The sequence below is a fragment of the Mastigoproctus giganteus genome, chromosome 13 (genome assembly GCF_048544385.1).
Source record: "Mastigoproctus giganteus isolate SK-2022 chromosome 13, ASM4854438v1, whole genome shotgun sequence".
Taxonomy (NCBI): domain Eukaryota; kingdom Metazoa; phylum Arthropoda; class Arachnida; order Uropygi; family Thelyphonidae; genus Mastigoproctus; species Mastigoproctus giganteus.
Window position 1 is genome coordinate 21076293 of NC_143587.1, and position 22141 is coordinate 21098433.

Genomic DNA, 22141 nt, shown 5'->3' on the forward strand with positions numbered 1-22141 from the left:
AGTCGTAATCAAAAGGTTGAATCAACCCTCCGTAATAACTAAATCCCTATACATTAAGGTAACGTTTCAGGAACCTTGCCGGAACACATCCTCATATACATAGGCTGTTTTAAAGGAGAGAAAAAAATAAATAAATAAAATTACTATTATGTCAAAATTAATATTACATATACAAAACTTCTAGTGGATAATTACCAGGTTCATTATATAACTTTTTACCTACTCTTTTTTTTCTTTTTTTTTTTTTATGTAAACCCCAAACACCAGAGGTATTAGAACCTATAGTACTTAGTACCGTGCTTGGGTTGGAGGTTGAGAAGACGAAAGAAGATATTTGTTGACATTGGACTTGAACTTCTGTAGACTGTAATTTTCAGGAAATACATAAGAAGGAAGGTTGTTCCAGAAAACGGCAGTTGAATGAATAAACGAGGAAGATGAAAAGTTGGTTCTGTGAGTTTGAAGTTGGACAGTAAATGGATGTTGGCTGGTGGCGGCACGTGTTCGGACTGTTTTGAAAGAGAGAGCGGGAATTATAGAAGTCAATTCAGAAGAACACTGCCCATGGAAGTTTCTGTAGAAGAGGCATACAGCAGAAACAATAATTCTATGAGACAGCGAGTGGAGAGACTTTGTTAAAGATGAATCATTAATTAACCTAACTGCCCTCTTCTGAATGGAATCAAGAAACCTGAGAGAGGTTTTGGGGGCACCACCCCAGATGTGGGAACAATATTCCATGGCAGGGCTGATTTGCGATTTATACAGAGTGAGCGGCTGTTTGGAAGAAAAGTAACGCCGACAGCGAAAGAGAAAACCAAGTATTTTAGATGCAGAGGAAGCAATATTTGAAATGTGCTTGTGCCAAGAGAGATTAGAAGTCAAGGTAATCCCCAAAAGAGATATATCATTTTGCCTAGAAATCGGAGTGTCACTAAAGATAAGCATAGGAGCAGAAGAATCCTTTTTGCGAGATATAAGACAAGACTGAGTTTTAGAAGGGTTAAAATCATATGGATGTCTTTGCCCCACTGGAGAATTAACTGAAGATCGGCATTTAAGGAATTGGTAGCAGATTTTCGAGAAGTTGAAGCTGATTGAGCAGGACAAAGTTTCTTAAAATGGAAAGTGGAATGCAATGTGCTATCATCGGCAAAACTATGGATAGGATTTCCAGTCAATGGAAGAAGGTCATTAATATACAAGAGGAAAAGAGTGGGGGAAAGAACTGAACCTTGAGGGACACCGGCATTAGTGGAGAAGTTAGAAGACAGAGAGCCATCTACCCTCAGTGAGCAATCACGGAGAAAACTGGATAACCAGTTACTAAAAACAGTTGGCAAATCAAAAGATGGAAGCTTGTTTGGAAGACCTTTATGCCAAACACGATCGAAAGCCTTTGAAATGTCAAGAGCAACTACTTGTGTTTCACCGAACCTTTCCATTTAAATAGTCCATAAATGGGTAACATAAGTCAGAATATCACCAGTGGATCAACACTGGCGGAATCCATACTGGCGATCGTTGATCAGACGGAAGGTTTCTATGTAGTTTAAGAGTTGGCGGTTAATTGATTTCTCCATTACTTTAGAGAGAGTAGAAGTAATTGCAATGGGACGATAATTGGATGGGAGGGATTTGTCACCCTTTTTGGGAACTGGCTGGATATGAGCAAATTTCCAAGCAGAAGGAAAAACACCTTTGGAATAAGAAAGGGAAAAAAGGCGGCAAAGAATAGGAGTAAGTTCAGGAGCACAGGTTTTGAGAACAAGTGGAGAAATACCATCAGGACCTGGAGCTTTCTTAGCATCAAGATTCATCAAAATCCTTCTGACATCCTTTTGATGGAAGACCACAGGAGGCATTGAATGGAGCGTGTTGGGAATGGTGAGAGGTGTTTTACCAAGATTTTATTAATACATGAGCTGGAAGAAAAATGGGATGCTAGCAGATCAGCTTTATCCTTGGCTGAAGTGACAACAGAACCATCTGGTTTGGAGAGAGGTGGGCAAAACTTGCGACCAATAGCTTTGGCAAGAGACCAGAACGCTCGGCTACCATTAGTGCAAGAAGCAAGTTTTCTACTCTTAGCCTGTTCAAACTCTAGTTTGGACTGATTAATAACTGCTTTACAATTGTTGCACGCAGAAAATGAAATTGAAGAATTAGAAACAAGCCAATTACGATATGGAAAGTAGATTCTTTATATATCGTAATTTGCATTTTCATTCTTCTCTTGAACAGCCTTAGCACATTTATTGGAAAACCAAGGTTTAGATAAAGGATGAAATTTTAAAGTGGAGTGTGGGATAAAGGATTCCATTCCTACAAGAATAGTTTCACTCACACAATCTGAGCAAACGTTGACATCAAAAGTTTTGAAACAGTAATCCGACCAAGGAAAAGAAGAAAAGAAGTCTCGCAGGTCATCCCCTTTTGCATTCTTGTAATGTCAAACAACACGACGTTGGGAATAGCCATGAGATAAAGGTTCCATTGGAGAAGAGACAATCACCAAGTTGTGATCTGAAGTGCCTAAAGGACCTCTCACTTCGACCGTGTACTTAGAAGGGTTGTTTGTGAGAAAAAGATCAGGCGTATTGGCTGTATGATTAGGATTGTCCGGTATTCTTGAAGGTAAATGAACAATCTGTGCAAGGTCATTAGTAATTGCAAAAGCCTCAGCATCTTGACCAGCTGGGTCGGTGTGACTACAAAATGGAAGCCAGCTGGAGTTGTGCACATTAAAATCACCAAGGAAAATTACTTCACTGTTAGGAAAGTTGGACTGGAGAAAGTCAAGTTGCAAAGAGAGGAAGTCAAAGAACTCCAAATTGCCAAGTCTCTGACAGGGAATATCAGAATGGATATATGCACAAGTACCACCTTTGAACGAAAGGAATCATACAGCGAATAATTTGGGCATCTGAGATGAGCAGTAGTTGAATCAACTGATAACTGAGATTCTGTCAGAAAATGTACATGGGGTTTGGCAGACTGCAAGTGGAAATGGACATCGTTAAGATTAGAATTGAGACCACGTATATTTGTGAAATGAATTAGGAAGTGCTTGGGTGGTTTAGATCTTTTCGCAGATAAGCTTGCTCTATTAGTTTGACAATTCATTGTGTATTCAATAGTAAGAAAAAGTGGGTGGGACATTAGCATTTAGCATTAGTAGAGGCATTTGATGGAAGAAAGCAAGCTTATGCAGCATCAGCCAAAAAAAATAAAAAATAAAATAAAATAAAATAAAATAAAAATAAATAAATAAATAAATAAATAAAAAATAACCACTTCCACTTCACCCCTCTGTTCGTTCGAAATACCTGTCCAGCTGAGCCTTAAACTTATTTAGGCTATTAACTTCCACGACAAGGGATGGAAGTCTGTTCCACCAACCAACCACCCGCTGGCTAAAGGCAAATTTCCTCACATCTATCCTACATCTGTCTTTCCACAATTTGAATTTATGCATTCTCAGGTGATTTTTCTGAGCAAGAGGAAGAATCCCATCAGCATTGAGCATGCTCAAACCATTCAAGGCTTTATACACCTCAATCAGATCACCTCGCTGGTGCCTAGTCTCCAGACACTGTAATTTGCAAAACTTAAGCCTTTCTTCGTAAGAGCACCCCTTTTTCCATTCACCAATCTTGTTGCCCTTCTCTGTACTCGTTCCAGCATCCCTACATCCTTCTTGAAATGAGGCCTCCAGACCTGTATACAGTACTCTAGTTGTGGCCTGACCATTGCCTTATACAAGGGAATAATCACCTCCTTATCCCTGCTAGAAAAATTCCTATATATCATCGACAATACACCATGAGCTACTCTTGCAGCCCGTCTGCACTGCTCAGAAAACTTCATATCTGCCTGCACAACCACCTCCAGGTCCCTTTCATTCTCTACCACTGTCAGTGTAGTACCACAGAGTTGATACGTTGCTCTGGGGTTGCTGTTTCCCATATGTAGTACTTTACATTTGTCAATGTTAAACTTCATTTGCCACCTCTCAGCCCATCTGCTCAACCTGTCCAGATCCTGTTGCAGTAGCATAGCGTCAATAGTGTCCTTGACAACCCTGCCAACCTTCGTATCGTCTGCAAACTTGGACATTAAGCTTGATATACCATCATCAATATCATTTATAAATACAGAAAATAATAATGGATCCAATACTGAACCCCGAGGGACTCCACTAATACCATTAGTCCACGATGAGCAGTGTCCATTGATTACCACTCTGTCTTCTCCCCCTCAACCATCCCTTTATCCATAGCAGCAATTTGCCTCCAATGCCACACTGCTCCAATTTGTGCAGCAGTCGTGCAACAGTATCAAAAGCCTTTCTAAGATCCAAGTATATAATATCAAAGTTATTCCCTGCATCCAGTTCTTTTGTGACTGCATCATAGTATCCAATCAAATTGGTCAGGCAAGACTTCCCCTTAACAACACCATGCTGTGTCTGAGCTATAACTGAAGTCTTGTTTAGATGATCCTGCAGTGCTTCTTTAACCAGTGCCTCCATTAATTTTCCAGGAACAGAAGTTAAACTAACAGGTCTATAATTACTTGTGTCGCCCTTTGATCCTCCTTTGTGAATTGGGGTCACATTTGCACATCTCCAGTCTATGGGTACTTCCCCTGAGTCCAAGGAAGCTCTCATAATTATAGCTAAGGGTTTGCTTAATTCTTTTGCTGCCTCCTTTAATATAACTGGATAGATCCCATCCACCCCAGGTGCCTTTCTTGTATTTATCTTCAACAATTTCTCCTCCACTTTACTCTCAGTTATTACAAGATTCTCTAGCTTACTGCCAGAGTTGAATACACCTCTGGCATTCCCCTCGCTGAATAACTCCTCATGTGTGAATGTCGATGCAAAATATTCATTTAGTTTGTTAGCTACCTGAGCAGGATCATCAACAGTTGACCCATCAATATCAAGTGGACCAATCTGATTCATTCCCTTCCTTCTAGAATTTACATAAGTAAAGAACTCTTTGCTGTTTTTCTTTGCATCCCTTGCCAAAGATTTCTCATAATCTGCCTGCGCCTGCCTAACCTCCTTTGTAACTTGGTTACAGATCAACTTGTATCTATCATAGGCTTCTGTGTCACGTGTTAATTTGTACAAATGTAGCCCATGCATTTTTCTTCTCTGCCATATGTCTCATTAGTTCATCTGACATCCACTTAGGCCTAAACCTTGAACAATATTTCTTAGTTGGTATGTAAAGCCTAGTAGCTTCCACGATAAGTTCTTTGAATGCTTCCCATTTTGAATTTGCTGTTGGTAACATCATCAGTTGGTCCCACTGTATAGAATTTAAATACTGTCTCAGTCCATCGTAGTCGCCTTTACGAAAGCAATAACCCTTCCCTTTACCCCTAATGGTAGTTACCTCTTTGAGTAAATCCCACTTCAGCACACTGTGATCACTGCCACCTAGTGGTTCATTTATCTGCAGATTCTTACTGCATGAAGAATCACTACTGATAATCAAATCAAGAGTATTACTCCCTCTAGTTGCCTCCTGAACATGCTGATGTTGAAAACAATCATCCAATAAATCCACAAAAGCCTTGCTAGTGTGTGAGTGACCAGCCCCCAAATTCCAGTCAATCTGGGAAATTAAAATCCCCCATTATAAGACTCTCTGATTTACTGGCCCACTCTATTTCCCTGTACAGTTTCTTATTATACTCATCAGAGTCATTAGGCCTATAGCACATTCCTACTCTCAATTTTGATCTCTCAATGCTTATGTCACACCAAACTGACTCAACACTGCACTGTCCAGCGATGTCGACTGGCTTCACTTCCTTGGATTTTATGTGTTTCTTAACTAATAGCATAACCCCTCCTCCCATCCTATCCTGTCTGTCCTTTCTGTACACATTGTACTCTCCAAATTCCAGTTCTGCATTCCTTATATCTGTGTGACACCACGTCTCTGATATCCCAACAATATCTGCCTTTGATGTTTTGAGCAATACCTCAAATTCATCAAATTTATTTACCAAATTCATAGCATTGGTGTACACGCAAGTATACATGCACCTGTTCCTATTCTTAGCTACCCTAACACAAGCCATGTGTTTACTTGTACTGCAGTGACTTCCAGCAGTCCCTGAAATATCCTGCATCTTGTTTTCCAGGCTGCTGCTGCTCATTCCAATAGAAGCAGTGCGAGAATCACTTTCAACTCTGCCAGTGGCTACTGTTAACCTATTGGTCCTTGTATTCCCCCCCAATCTAGCAGTTTTCCGACCCACCTAACACTGCCTCGATAGCATCAGCAAACATTCTTGCACCCTTTCTATTTAAGTGTATCCCATCCCTGTAGAAGCAGTCTCTCCTGTTAACAAGTACAGACCAGGCTGAAAAAAATTCTACCCCTTGAGCCTTGCACAATCTTTCCAGGGCCGAATTGATCGACAGGGCTCTCATCATATACGCCCTCCTATTGTGTCTGGGCAGAATTGCAGACACTTTCAAATTCAACCCTAATTCACAGCTTTTTTTCAACAGTGACCTGTACTTGTTAAGTAATTCAGCTGGTCTCCTACTCTTAATATCATTAGTGCCAACGTGTACAACTATATCACCTTTTGTGCCCTTAATATACATACACATATATGTATATTACAATTAATATGACAAATAAGAGTAAAGATGGCAGTTCGAAACATCCGGAAAGGTGAAAAAAAAAAAAAAAAAAAAAATCCATATCCAGTTTATTTACTTTCTGATATTTTATCTGTTTTTATTCTTTAATACAATCTTTTATATATTATATCAATTTAAGAATTAGTTATCTGCTGCTTTGCGCGATACTGTTCTTTAAATTACACCCATCTCTGTTATTCAGTCTTTAGATGGTCCTGTTTGTAACTCTGGTTTGCCATTTGCTGGCTTCAATCTTTATTCTATAGTTAATCTATTTTTTCCTTGTGGCCTTTAGTGTTGCTTGCATTGGCATTTACATTATTTTATACATATCTGCATCCTTTGCTGCTGCTTTGCGCGCTTTGGTGCATTTGTTTATCTAAACAATTTTTATCATTATGTTATCTCTATTGGTTTTAATACACTATTTATATCAATTTAAGTTTTAGCCATCTACTGCTTTGCGTGATGCTAAGCTTAAAATTACAGCCTCTCCCGTTTTATTTCTATTTTTTTTTTTTTTTTTTACATATATGGCCTGTCTGGTACACTTCTTGCCACAATTCTTCTTGTCTGTCTAAAATTTACTTTATTCTGTGTATCTAAAAATACTGTCTTAAAAACTGATTATAGAGGTCACTAGTCATCTATTTTTTCGTGGCTTTTGTCACGTTAGTAGCTGTTTTATTTGTTTTGATTGCAGCCATTGTATTGACCTCATGTATTTTTGCATCGCCATTTTCAGGTATAATATTTTTAATCTTCTACCTTTTTATAATATCCACCTTTTATCTTAATTGTATTTTCATTATAATACTGCATAGGGACTACCTTGTCCATACCTTGTAAGAGATACTTTTCCGTTTTTTTTTTATTATATTTATTTATTTATTTACATTTATAAATTTTCTCTTGCATAACTATGGGCAAGTATGGAAATGCAGTTCTTTGATGCTATGTCAGGTGTAGTCCCCCGATGAAATACCTGATTTAGCATCAATATTCACTTTGCTGACATCAGATTCTATTATTTATTAATTTCATAATTTCTTTTCTTCCCCGTTTCGGAGTACTGTATCTAGCAAAAAAATTTTCCTGCCTTTATCTGATGTAAGCTGTCATAACTTTCTTTTGACATTTTGATGTAATTTTTTTTTTTTTTTTTTTTTCAGCTTTCCGGATATTTCGAACTGCCATCTTTACTTTTATTTGTCATAATAATTATAATATACATATATTTACATTTGCATCCGTTGCTGCTGCTTTGCGCGCTTTGGTGCATTTGCCATATCCAGTTTATTTACTTTCTGATATTTTATCTGTTTTTATTCTTTAATACAATCTTTTATATATTATATATACATATATATATATATATATATATATATATATATACACACACACACACATACATATATATATATACACACATATACACACATACATATATATATACACACACACACATACATACATACATACATATATATATATATATATATATATATACATATATATATATATATATATATATATATATATACATATATATATATATATATATATATATATATATATATATATACAGTGCATTCTGGTTAATTGGGGCAGCCGCTTATTTGGGGCAAAATATGAAGAACAGAAACAAAACAAATATTTAGCCTGAATTTGTTCCGCTTATTTGGGCCAACTTGCCACTTAATTGGGGCAATGAAGGTCATGATTGAACAATAAACTATATTTAGATGGCGTGCACAAGCATCTAAATATAGTTTATTGAACAATAAGCTAATTTAGATGGTTTGTAACAAAGAGATCATGCGGGCAGCAGCCGAGTCAGTTACTGCGAGGTCGTGCTGTACAGTGGTTGTTTTACGTTTGTTCTGTGTCGTGATAATCAGATTCTGAAGAAATTTTGCTTGCAGTTGTTTTCGATCACATCCCACTAGATACATATGTATACATCTTGTGGGTTAGAATAGATTAAAAACTGTATCAAACAGTGCACTGATTTTGGTTTTCCCCCTCCCCCTCCCCCTTTTTTTCAGTACATTTAAGACCCCTGCCAAGATGCCACGTAAAGATTTGTCACTTTCAAAAAAAATTGCTATTCTTGACAAGATAAAAAGTCAACCTAATTAACATCAGTCATCGTCAGCTAGCGGAGATAATAAAGGTGCCAAAATCTACAATTTCATGACTGCTACAGCAACAAGAAAATCTTAGAGAGGAGTGGACATTGCACGTGGATTTAAAGAAAACATCTCATAAGTGAAAGTGGGAAGGCAAAGATCCAGACATCAAAGATGCTTTGAATCAATGGTTTTCCACTGTGTCTAAATGAGGAGTGTGTGTAAGCGGCCCTATGCTAAAAACCAAGTCAGAAGAGTTGGCCAAAAAGCTAGGTCACGTAAATTTCAAAGCGATGGAAGTGTACACATGACATTAGTTATAAAAAAGCACATGGCGAGAAGGACAGTGCTGATGCTACAAGTGCTGAGCAATGGAAATCTGAAAAACTGCCAGAGTTGCTTAAAAAATTTAGTGGGGATGACATTTGGGGGCACTGCCCCAGATGTGGGTACAATATTCCATGGTAGGGCGGATCTGCGATTTGTACAGAGTGAACAGCTGTCTGGAAGAAAAGTAACGCCAAGAGCAAAAGAGAAAACCAAGTGTTTTAGATGCAGAGGAAGCAATATTTGTAATGTGCTTGTGCTAAGACAGATTAGAAGTCAGGGTAACCCCCAAACGAGATATATCATTTTGCCTAGAAATCGGAGTGTTACCAAAGATAAGCATAGGAGCAGAAGAATCCTTTTTTGCAAAATATAAGACAAGACTGAGTTTTAGAAGGATTGAAATCAACTAAGTTGTCTTTGTCCCATTGGAGAATTACATGCAGATCGGCATTTAAGGAATTGGTAGCAGATTTTCGAAAAGTTGAAGCTGATTGAGCAGGGCAAAGTTTCTAAAAATGGAAAGTGGAATACAATGTGCTATCATTGGCAAAACTATGGATAGGATTTCCAATAGAAGAAGGTCATTAATATACAAGAGGAAAAGAGTGGGGGAAAGAACTGAACCTTGGGGGACACCAGCATTAGTGGAGAAGTTAGAAGACAGAGAGCCATCTACATTCACACTCAGTGAGTAAGCAGAGAGAAAACTGGATAACCATTTACAAAAAACAGTTGGAAAACCATAAGATGGAAGCTTGTTTAGAAGACCTTTATGCCAAACATGATAGAAAGCCTTTGAGATGTCAAGAGCAACTGCTTGTGTTTCTCCGAACTTTTCTATTGAATTTGTCCAAAAATGAGTAACATAAACAGAATATCACCAGTGGATCAACACTGACGGAATCCATAGTGGCAATTGTTGATCAGACGGAAGGTTTCTAGGTAGTTTAAGAGTTGGCGGCTAATAGATTTCTCCATTACTTTAGAAAGAGTAGAAGTAATCGCAATGGGACGATAATTGGATGGGAGTGATTTGTCATCCTTTTTAGGAACTGGCTGGCTGGATATGAACCAATTTTCAAGCAGAAGGAAAACCACTTTTGGAATAAAAGTGAAAAAAGCGGCAAAGAACCGGAGTAAGTTCAGGAGCACTGGTTCTGAGAACAAGTGGAGAAATACCATCAGGACCTGGAGCTTTCTTAGCATCAAGATTAGTCAAAATCCTTCTGATGGAAGACCACAGGAGGCATTGAATGGAGCATGTTGGGAATGGTGGGAGGTGTTTTACCAAGATCAGCAGCGCCTCCGTAGCCAGGTGGTCAGGAGCAGCAGTGCATAGCACACGCTTCTTGATTAGACCGGAGTTCGAGCCCACGATCACCAAATACAGAGGATATTGTTATTTTTTTTTGTTATTTGGTTTTTAGGAGCATTAGCAACTAAGGCCATATTGCTCCAGGAATATGCGGTGGTCATTCCCTTGACCTTTCCGCATCCTCCGTATTTGGTGGTGACGGGCTCAAACCTCGGTCTAATCAAGAAGCATGTGCTACACACTGCTGCTCCTTCCCACCTGGCTATGGAGGCGGCCCAGACAGAGGATGTGGAAAGGTCAGGGAATGACGACCGCATATTCCCAGAGCAATATGGCCTTAGTTGCTAATGTTCATAAAAACCAAATAACAACAACAACAACCAAGATCATTAATACATGAGTTGGAAGAAAAATGGGAGGCTAGCAGGTCGGCTTTATCCTTGGCTGAAGTGACAATAGAACCATCTGGTTTTGACAGAGGTGGGAGCAGAGATGGGCAAAAGTTGCGGCCAATAGCTCTGGCAAGAGACCAGAATGCTCAGCTACCATTAGGGCAAGTAGCAAGTTTTCTACTCTTAGCCTGTTCAAAATCTAGTTTGGACTGATTAATAATTGCTTTACAATTTTTGCGAGCTTTGGTGTAGGCAGAAAATGAAACTGAAGATTTGGAAGCAAGCCAATTACAATATGCAACATTCTTCTCTTGAACAGCCTTAGCATATTTATTGGAAAACCAAGGTTTAGATAAGGGATGAGATTTTAAAGTGGAGATTGAATAAAGGATTCCATTCCTACAAGAATAATTTCACTGACCCGATCTGAGCAAACGTTGACATCAGAAGTTTTGAAACAGTAATCCGACCAAGGAAATGAAGAAAATAAATCTTGCAGGTCATCCCATTTTGCATTCTTGTAATGCCAAACAACACACGGTTGGGAATAGCCATGAGATAAAGGCTCCATTGGAGAAGAGATAATCACCAAGTTGTAATCTGAGGTGCCTAAAGGACCACTCACTTTGACCATGTACTTAGAAGGGTTGTTTGTGAGAAAAAGATCAAGTGTGTTGGCTGTATGGTTAAGATTGTCTGGTATTCTGGTAGGTAAATGAACAATCTGTGCGAGGTCATTAGAAATTGATAAAGCCTCAGCATCTCAACCAGCTGGGTCTGTGTGACTAGAAAACGGAAGCCAGCTGGAGTTGTGAACATTAAAATCACCAAGGAAAATTATCTCACTGTTAGGAAAGTTGGACTGGAGAAAGCCAAGTTGCAATGAGAGGAAGTCAAAGAGTTTCAAGTGATTAGTAGAATTGGGAGAACGGTAAAGACAACAGATGAATTTAATAGAATGAGGTAGAGAGAGAGATTTTAAAACAGAGAAAATCAAAAAGAGGAGATTCCAAATTACCAAGTCGCTAACAGGGCATATCGGAATGGACATATGCACAAGTACCACCTTTGAGGCGAAAGGAATCATATAGCAAATAATTTGGGCAACTGAGGTGAGCAGTGGTTGAATCAACCGATAACTGAGATTCTGTCAGAAAAAGTACACGGGGTTTGGCAGACTGTAAGTGGAAATGAACATCATTGAAATTAGAAGTGAGACCCCTAGAAAGTGTTTGGGATCTTTTTGCAGATAAGATCTAAACCCCCTGATACAACTACAAAAGGATAACAGGAGTAATAATATATTAATAGAAGGCAATTGAACTGATTTGTTTCTTTTATTCATATTCACATGTTCAGCAACTTGAAATCAGTTGAGTCTCTCAATTATTTCAATAATAATAATAATAATAAAATTATTAATCTGAAAAAATTCTATTGAAATCATGACCACATCAGTTTTACTATTCCTTCACTACTGCTTTGACTTCAATCTCCATTATTGTTAAAATTTGAGATTTATCAAAATTTGAAATAAAATTTAGCTGTAAAAATATGTATCTCTCACCATTCAGTAGTACAGTGCACACCCACCCAACCGACTTTTTTTGGCACAATTGATTATTTTAAAACTTTTTTAATTAAAAAAATAATAAAAGATCTTAAAATGAAAATAATTTTCAAATAATAAAGGATGAACAATCTTTATTTCAAAATTTCTTTTATTTTTTTCTTAAAAAAAGATATACTCAATGGTGGCTGTCTTTATGTTAGGTGAAACTATGTTCAGTCAACTAGTTACTCTTGACATTTTCAATGCTTTCAATCAAGTATGCCATAAAAGTGGTTATAGTGATGGTGAAGAGAATGACAGAGAAAGAAGAGGGTATACAGAGTATTGAGGAGACAATGAGAACATATTTCTCTTTCAGGAAACAGAAATATGTTCTTTATGTCTTCTTTGGGAAACAGAAATATGTTTCAACTAATTAACTTTTAGTAAACATATAATTAATTTTTAGTAAAAGTTTAATATAAATTCCTTTGTTTAGAGCATTGTATTTTTATAATTTCATTTTCATTATGTATAATTAGATCACTTACTAGTTATAGTTCATAATACAGCCCTGCTGCAAACAAGAAGAAGTTTCATTTCTTAAAAAATTAAAGTTAATTTATTAATCACTAATTAATAAATTAACTATATTAACAAATATGCCAGTGGAACTGCATTGAAATAAATGTAATGCATAGGAAAATTTCAACCAGTATTCCACAGAGAAAACCAGCATACATGACGAAACTCTGATAAAATCTTTGTATGTAGCTACTTAACAATATACTGCCATTTCTCACCTACTGGTACAGTCTGCACTGAAAAATTGTCATTATCTCTCAGTAAAAAAGTTGCACACCACTACTATTAAAGAATATTGAAAGTAATATTGAGCATCATGTGGCATTTTTATTGAACTGCTGTAAAAACCCTAGGGGCTACTGGTCAAAATTACCTAAGAAATCTATTGCTAGAATGTTAATTTTTTTTTAATGAAATGTATTACAGCTGTATTCCCACTTTTTAATGTGCAGTACCATAAACTGAATTCTGTATATGGACTCGCTATAGTACTGTCTTTTTTTTTTTTAATACTGGGAATATGTTTGGAAAGTATAGCGTTGCTAAGTGAAGAATGACAGTGGAACTGCATCAGACAGTCCAAATAAGTTTGTAAATATTCCTCAAGAGCAGCTGTGAGTGTACTAGCAATATATCGTGCCATCTGTCCCATTAATCCATAGCCATCACAAGTCTAATTAGTATTACTGTAATGATGTTTGCCTGCCTTAATTGCAAATCCCAAACCTATGGAAAAAAAGCACAGTATATGGTGTGTGTCAGGTACCTTTGAAAGTGTCCAATTCGGGAAAGTTAATTATCTTATCCCACTGTATAAGGCAATAGTTAGGCTGCATCTTGAGTACTGCATGCAGGTCTGTAAGCCTCATTTTAGGAAGGACATGGATCTGTTTGAATGGGTGCAGAGAAGAGCAACAAGATTGATGAGAGGAGAAAAAGGGTACTCTTACTAGGAAAGGCCTCAGTTTTGCAAATTGCAGCATCTGGGGACTAGGCATCTGTGAGATCTAATTTAGGTGTTTAAGGCCTTGAATGGACTGAATAAGCTCAATGCTGATGGAATCCTTCCTCTTGCTCGGACTACATGCATGAGGAGACAAATTCAAATTGAGGAATAATGGTTGCAGGTTGGATGAGTAAATTTTCCATCAGCCAGAGGATCATTGTTGGAACAAACTCCCATCTAGTGTTGTAGAGGTGGCTAGTTTGAATAAAATCAAGGAAGAATGAGATAAACTGTTAGAAGAGGAAGGCAGGTGAAATGGGAAATGTCAGCTTTTATTTTTATTATTATTTTTTTTTAACTTTTTTTTTTTTTTTTTTTTTTTTATGAAAACCCCAAACACGAAAGGCATCAAAATCTATAGTACTTAGTACCATGCATGGGTTGAAGGAGAAGTATGGGGGGGAGGGGGATGCCGGAAACTTTGCTCTAGAGACTAAACATGGGTTTCATCACTTCAAGCCTCCAATAAGCAAAGTGGTGGTATTTGACACCGTATAAGCTTGCTTTGTTGCACTATTTGCCACTAATAATATATGAAAAGGACACATCTTAAAATGCTTGTGTCTATATTAGAGAGTGTCCATTTTGTAGAGGTCCTTTAACATGTAATTTCTAATACTCTTCTGGCTGTGATCCAAGTCTGAGTGTCCACAACAAGAGGTGTTCCTTTTAGAGAGGTGTCTGTTAAGGGAGGTTTCACTGTATTACCTTTTGTCCCAATATAATCTGCTAATCATTTTTCTGTCCTTCCAATCCACTCCTACCTTTCCAATATATTTAATAATTTAACTCAGTCTACCTGTTCAAAAGCCTTCTCCAAATCTATAAAATATATACTATAACTATATAATATCACTGTAGATACACCATAGTTTACCCATAAATTTGAACTATGTATGAAATGTAAAAGGCATTGTTTTAATTGTATCTCTTATTGTGGGTGCCTTCACAACGAGATATCTGGTATTGCACTACTTCAAATAAATAAATAAATAACGCTTCTCTAGTAGAGAAGCGTTATTTATTTGAAGTAGTGCAGCAATACCAGCTATCTTGTTGTGAAGGCACCCACAATATGAGATACAATTAAAACGATGCCTTTTACACTATATATGTAGTTTGAATTTATGGGTAAACTATGGTGTATCTACACCGATATTACATAGTTAATTACCTAAACCCATAAGAAATTATGCCTTGTGCATTTCATCTTCTAATAAAATATATACAAGGTTGTTAAAATTAAAGTATCCCTATGTAGAGGGCTATGGAGTGAGTTCTCAGGCTCGTACTGAAGATAAATTTGGATAACAGGTACAATAAAGAATGCGCTCACCATTTATTGGGAAAAAAAATTAGTTACAAAATTAGTTGTCACTATATGGCACTGTGGCAATACAAATCACTTGAACAGTGCTACAATTGTTCAATGTGTCCTCCACTTTGGTCAACAACAGTTTCCATTCGAAGAACAGCATTTTCTACAGCAGAACGTAACATGTCAACTGGAATAGCCAGCACATGACATCTAATGCTGTCCTTCAGATCTGCCAGAGTTTGACATCCTTCCTGATACACCTGGTTCTTCAAAAAACCCCACAACTAGAAGTCGCATGGGGTGAGGTCCGGTGATCGGGGTGGCCAAGATGTCTGGATACAATGAATAATGACCCATTCTTCTGTAAAGTGTTGCCATTGCAACTTTGGACACAACGGTGGATGTGGGGTGGTGCACCATCTTGAACAAATATGGTATCCTGAAGGCACCCACGTTTTGCAGCTCTGGTATTGCAAAATTTGCCAACATTTCATAATATCGCTGTCCACTGATGGAACAGGTGCAGGGTCCAGTCAGTGTTACTTGTTCAAAAAAATATGGCCCAATCATGAATGTGGCCATAAATCCACACCACACTGTCACTTTTGGAGAATGCAACAGGATCACTTGGATAACTCGAGGGTTTTCTGTTGCCCAAATGCGACAGTTGTGCGTATTCACTTGTCCATTTAAGCAGAAGTGGGCTTCATCACTCCAAAGGATATTCCATGATCAAGTGATATCCACTATCATTCGTGCCAGAAACTGAAGTATGTATGTGAAATGAATATCTGCATCACCATGCTTTAGTGTGGTAGCACAAGTGTGCCAGCTGTTTCTCGTGAAGTGGACATTCCGTATTCCACTGTAAGGCTAGTAATGCATCCAGTGATCCAGAGATTGACTTGATAAATCCATGACAGCCATAGCCACATCTTCAACATGAGAGGAGTCCACCCGTTTTCGACCTCTACCTGGTTGAACACCAAGATGTCCTGTAGCTCCAAATTTCGCAATCATTTTGCGGACAGCACAAACAGTAATAGGTCCACGCGTTATGTGCTTCTGATGCCGGAATTCTCTGATAGCCGCAGCTGCATTGTTGCTGTAGTGCAGGTAAACATCTACTGTATGATTTTGAAGAGACTGCTTTGCTTTTATACAGTACAGTAGAGCTGAGTAGTGCCGTTGTGGCAATAACTTACAATTATGCAAATAACTTACGTTATTTGCATAATCATGACTAAGATAGTTACGCGCTATACAGAGGCAAATTTTGAAACTAATTTTTTTTTTATCCCGATAAATTGTGAGCGCATTCTTTATTGTACCTGTTGTCCAAATTTCTCTTCAGCACGAGCCTTAGAACTTGCTCCAGAGACCTCTACATAGGGATACTTTAATTTTAACAACCCTGTACATATGCCTTTGCTTACTTCAACATGTCTTCCTCAACTTTCTCCCACCCATTGCATTCCTTGTTCCCCTCCTGAAAACAAACTGTCTTTCTCCCACATTTTCCTCTATAAAATACATAGAAACCAGCAAAGAAAGTTCCTAAAGGTGGGAAGAATTTAAGAAACACTGAATGCTCTAGGAACAGGATCACAGACACAAAACAGTTTCACTAGAGGATGATCACACCTCCATCCACCTTTTTCAGCTGGTCAGATGTTGGCAAAAAAATTCCTACATTGGCCCTCGTTAATGTAGGAATTTATTTTGTCAATCAATAGCGCATAAAAATATACATATTATATAAAACTAATTATTGTTCAGTGACAGTTAATAACAATTAGAACGAAATATGAATAAGCTTTAATTGAAGTGATACTCAAGCCTGAATGGATATCATCTTCAAAAGGCATGCAATTGTAGATCTCTTCTCAGTACCTACCACTTGCTAAATTCCCATTCACAAAAATAAGGTCTATACAATTACTGATGTACACATCATACTATTATTACTACTACTACTCTTTCAAATGAAGGTATATTAAGAATCAATTTGTAGATCAAATCTTGCCTCATCCGTAAAGTGCACATTACTCTATATGTGAACATCCCAGGTCGGGTGTTGTCAACTTCAACAAGCTTTTCTCAGCACTGAAATTAAAGGTGTGCGGACTGTGGACCTTTATCCTTTTTAATGTGTCAAATGCATTATCATCATATTAAGCTTATTAAGTTCCTTTATTATTAATAGATATCAGAGCTGCAATGGCTCAAAGTTCTTTTATTATTAAAAAAAATTACTTAAATATCATTACAACTAAAAATACCACACCTTCAAAAACTAGTATGTATAAACAGTTATATAAATTACCTGAGAATAGGAAAATTCCAAGCCAGTGATAGAGAACATGATCTCTCCTGCTGTGATGACAATATATTGAGGAATCAATAGCAGCATACTTACAGAGTTTGGCTTTACAACAATATGATTTCTCTGAATCTAAATAAACAAACAATTATGGATAAAAATATATGACTAAAAGAAATAAACTGAAGTGACACAGATACAAATAATTCATGGCATTTTTGAAAAGAGAGAGAGAGAGAGAGAGAGAGAGAGAGATTAGTTATTGAGGTACAAGTAATATTAACATTTAGTGATTACTGCATTTGACAGCATATAAGATGCACTTTTTTTCCGAAAAAATGCCTTGAAAAAAATTACCCTGTGTCCTATATGTGGAAGTGAGCCCTGTCGGGGCAAGTGGGCAGGCTGTATTTTGCCATTCGGTCAATAATTTCATTTCTGAAGGATAACGAGACATCTTAGGATACTTTTGGACTTGCAGAGTTGTTTGGAATCAGTTTCGAAAGCCAGGGAACACAGGAAAAGCCTTAGAAGGCGACAGAAGCTTCAAGATTCTTCTCCAGGTTTCTCAATAGTTTGCTGATCCTTTAAAAGGTGGCATGACTGGCAGGCCAGTTAGTTCTGTGCAAGCTTTCGTAATGTTGGGTGTGTCTCCATGTATGGTAGTGTACTTTAATTGTGTGTGAAGTGACTATAATCATGACAATGAATTGTAATCATTGTGGGTGACTGACTGAAATAAAATAAAGAACGGTGTTAATTGTATACCAATTGTTTTTAATCAGAACCCCGTTTTGTAACAATATTGTTTAATCTTGGCGTTTGACATTATTTTAAAATATTTTACTCTCAGAAAATGGCTGCAGGAGAAAAGAGGTTGAGTTACATTATTGGATATAAACTAAAAGTAATAGATCATGCTAAAAAAAAAATGGTAACAGAGCTGCACAAAAGTTTTTTTTTGGGCCACTCCCCAAGGAAAAAATTATACGTGTCTGGCAGAAGCAAGAAAAAGAACTTCAAGCTGCTAAAAAAAAGTAAACATAACTTTCGTCATCCCACCCCACATTGGCCAGAACTTGAAGAAGATGTAAAAAAGTGGGTAGTAGATGAAAGGAATTTAGGAAGAAGTGTTTCTATGAAAATGGTTATGCATAAGGTCAGGATATTAGCTGAAGGACAAGGAATTCCGAATGTTTTGGGAAAAGAAGGTTAGTGTTACTGATTCATGCAAAGGCATGGTTTATCAATGCACACAAAAACATAAATTACACAAAAATTACCAGCAGATTATGAAGAATTTCATAAATTTGTAATAAAGGCACAAAAACAAACTTCTTTTGAACTTGTCCAAATAGGAAATATGGACGAGGTCCCACTAACTTTTGATGCATCATCCAACAAAACTGTGAATATCAAAGGGTCTAAAATGGTGTCAATAAAAACATTGGGCATGAGAAAACACATTACACACTTTTGGCCTGTTGTGCTGATGGCACAAAATTACCAGCATTTTTAATATTTAAAAGAAAAACTTCACCTAAGGAAAAAAATTCCACAAGGTGTATTTGTTCATGTTCATCCAAAAGGATGGATGAATCTGGAATGAATTTATGACTCCAAAAAATATGGACAAGGCATTGTGGTGGTCTCTTAAAAGAAACCATCTCTTCTCATTTGGGACCAGTTCAGAGCTCATAGAACTGAAGTCATTAAAAAGAGGGTGAGGGAATGGAATACACAGGTAGTTGTCATTCCCTTTGGACTGACAAGCCAATTGCAGAAAAATATGAGAGACTAGTGGAACAAATGGATGGGAGAACCCAATCATGACCTCACACCCACAGGAAGAATGAAGAGGCCCACCACTGCACAGGTGTGTGAATGGGTTAAGGAATCTTGGAGAAATATAAGTGGTAAAATAATTATAGTCTTTCAAGAAGAGTGGAATTAGTTTGTTATTTCGTTTTTAGGAGCATTAGCAACCAAGGCCATATTGCTCCGGGAATATGCGGTGGTCATTTCCTGACCTTTCCGCATCCTCCGTATTTGGTGGTACCGGGCTTGAACCCCGGTCTAATCAAGAAGCATGTACTACGCACTGCTGCTCCTTCCCACCTGGCTACGGAGGCGCCAGTGGAATTAGTAATACCCTTGATGGCACTGAAGACACTGCATTATTTGGAGACAGTGATACCAACATTAGTGAGGAAGAGTTTTTGGGATTTGAAGATGATGATTTTTTTGGTTTTCAAAATGACTGAACTTTACTTTTGCAGAACACTAATGTTTTTTTACCATTCCCTCACTGTCTTTTTGTTCATTTTTAATTCTAGTGGTAGTTTGCTTCATATAAAACATTTTCTAATGTAGCTAAGATTCTTTTATTTCTCTTTTAAATTGCTGTATTAGTAAATGAATAATAATAATTAAATAATGTATTATTATACAGTATTAGTATTTTTCTTACTGTTCTGATCACATGTTTAGGATAAGTTTTTTTCTACTATACACATCAGAATAAATATTAAATGTCTAAATACAATAAAACTTTTTTTCTTTAATTTTCCTTTCTAAAATGGGGCTGCGTCCTATATGCCCATGCATCTTATATGCCATCAAATATGGTATATAATACATGAACTCTGTTTCTGATGATTCTCATTTATATCTAAAATTTATATCACTTGAATGGTTTCTGTCAAAATAATCAAAAAATTTGGAAACCACTCATTGTCTACAGCTGCACTTGATCACAGCAAACTGCATGTACTACCCTTATTGATGAGATATATTGCTACATCACAATAGTGAAGCAGTCAATTATGCAACTTGGTGGCAAAAGAAAAATTTATTTATTTAATTCTAAGTAATATTATATTCTTGATTTCTCATTAAGACCTCTTTAAGTGAAACAATGTGTTTGAGATGCAGTACCAACAATTAAGATCATAGAAAATCATATATTCAGTAGTTTATTAGGGTAATATACATGATTAATTAGTATTTGTACAGGCAACGCCTGAGACTGGCCAGCTCACAGCTTTTGAAAAGATATTAAAGCACTCTCTCCACCATTGGGATTCAAATGCAGTCTTTTTAAATGGGTGGAAAGAACTAGCCTTACAATTATAACATAAAATTAAAAATTAAAAAAATTAACTCAATTAAATGATATAATTATACCATTCAATTATATCAAAATATATTATGTTTTTCACTAAAAATACTTTTTTCTTATAACAAATATGAAATTACATATGTAGCACACTGAAAAAAGTTTCTGAAATGAATTATTTTTCTGAAAATGTGTGAATGGAGTAAACCTTAAACATTCTTTTCAAAGTAGCACAGTTTGGTGGATATGCATTTGTTTTCCAGCAATTGTAAAGTTGTGGAAAATCCAGGAAGCAGTTTTGTGCCACTTATTTTTTGTGCATTCTTTGCAGCATCTTGCATAAGAACATCTTGTGCATCAACATCTTTAAACCAGAAACCTTTCAGCAACTTGTTTACCCTTAAAAAAAAAAAAAACCCTGCATAGTACAACATCTGGTGAGTACGGTAGGTTCTCCACAACACTACCATTTCATGTTTAATGAGGTACCATTTAAACAAAATGCATTACCATGCAGCAGAATCCCCTTGAGCTCATTTCCCAAATTCAAGATTCCAAATCTATAGAGAAATAAGGTAAAGTCTATTTCTACAGGGATTTGCAATATCAGAGAAATAGGCTACAGCCCACTTCTCTAGCCTTTTTCTTTTAATCATACCTCTCAGATAATAGTGCACTACAATATACAGCGTTGGATTATGTTCAGAATTTCTTGCCTTGCAGCACTGTTAGTAACTTACTCTGATACCACTTGGTTTGTAAATCATAAAAACAGTCTCATCATCTAGGATAATTTTCTAAAAAAATCCATCTCTTTTTAAAGAAAATCATGAAAACCAGAATGTGATGAATGTGGAATGCAACTGACACCTATCCCAACAATTTCTAAACATGTCAGAATTTGCATTCTACTTTCATATAAGCATGTCAAATATAATGTGACATTTTACATTCTCTTATCTACATGCTATTGCAATATTTTGACTTTTTGAATGTATCTTACATATTTTGCAAAAATATATCAAAAAACCAAACAAAAACTTACCACTGTGCCATTTAATGATGGGGATAAAACAATAATATAGCCACCACCCATACGCATTTTAAAGCTGTCACCCATAGCTTCAGTTTTGTTTATTGGTGAATAAATATTATAACTGGAAATAAAATAAATATATGAATGTTTTTATATGACACTACACATTTTTTTCATATCTAAAAAGAATCAAGCAAGAAAATAAAAAAATTACATTTCAGAATTTACATCTACTCAACCTTAAGTTTTATCATTTCTAATCTGTATATAAGATTTCAGTATCCATCAAACACTTAGTGTTATTATTTATTGATAGCCAGGACACTATCAGAATATGTAGTTTTGAAGCTGATAG

General features: G+C 36.7%; 1 protein-coding gene across 1 annotated transcript in view; it reads right to left on the reverse strand.

Moving 5' to 3' along the window:
- The window catches only part of LOC150075844 (solute carrier family 15 member 1), a 154860-nt gene that overhangs the window by 14338 nt on the left and 118381 nt on the right, over positions 1-22141 (reverse strand). Inside the window, exons 17-18 of the mRNA XM_090388171.1 lie at positions 21796-21907; positions 17636-17764 (exon numbers count right to left, since the gene is read on the reverse strand). Coding sequence (XP_090244297.1) covers positions 17636-17764; positions 21796-21907 — 241 coding nt within the window. The remainder of the gene's footprint in view (positions 1-17635; positions 17765-21795; positions 21908-22141) is intronic.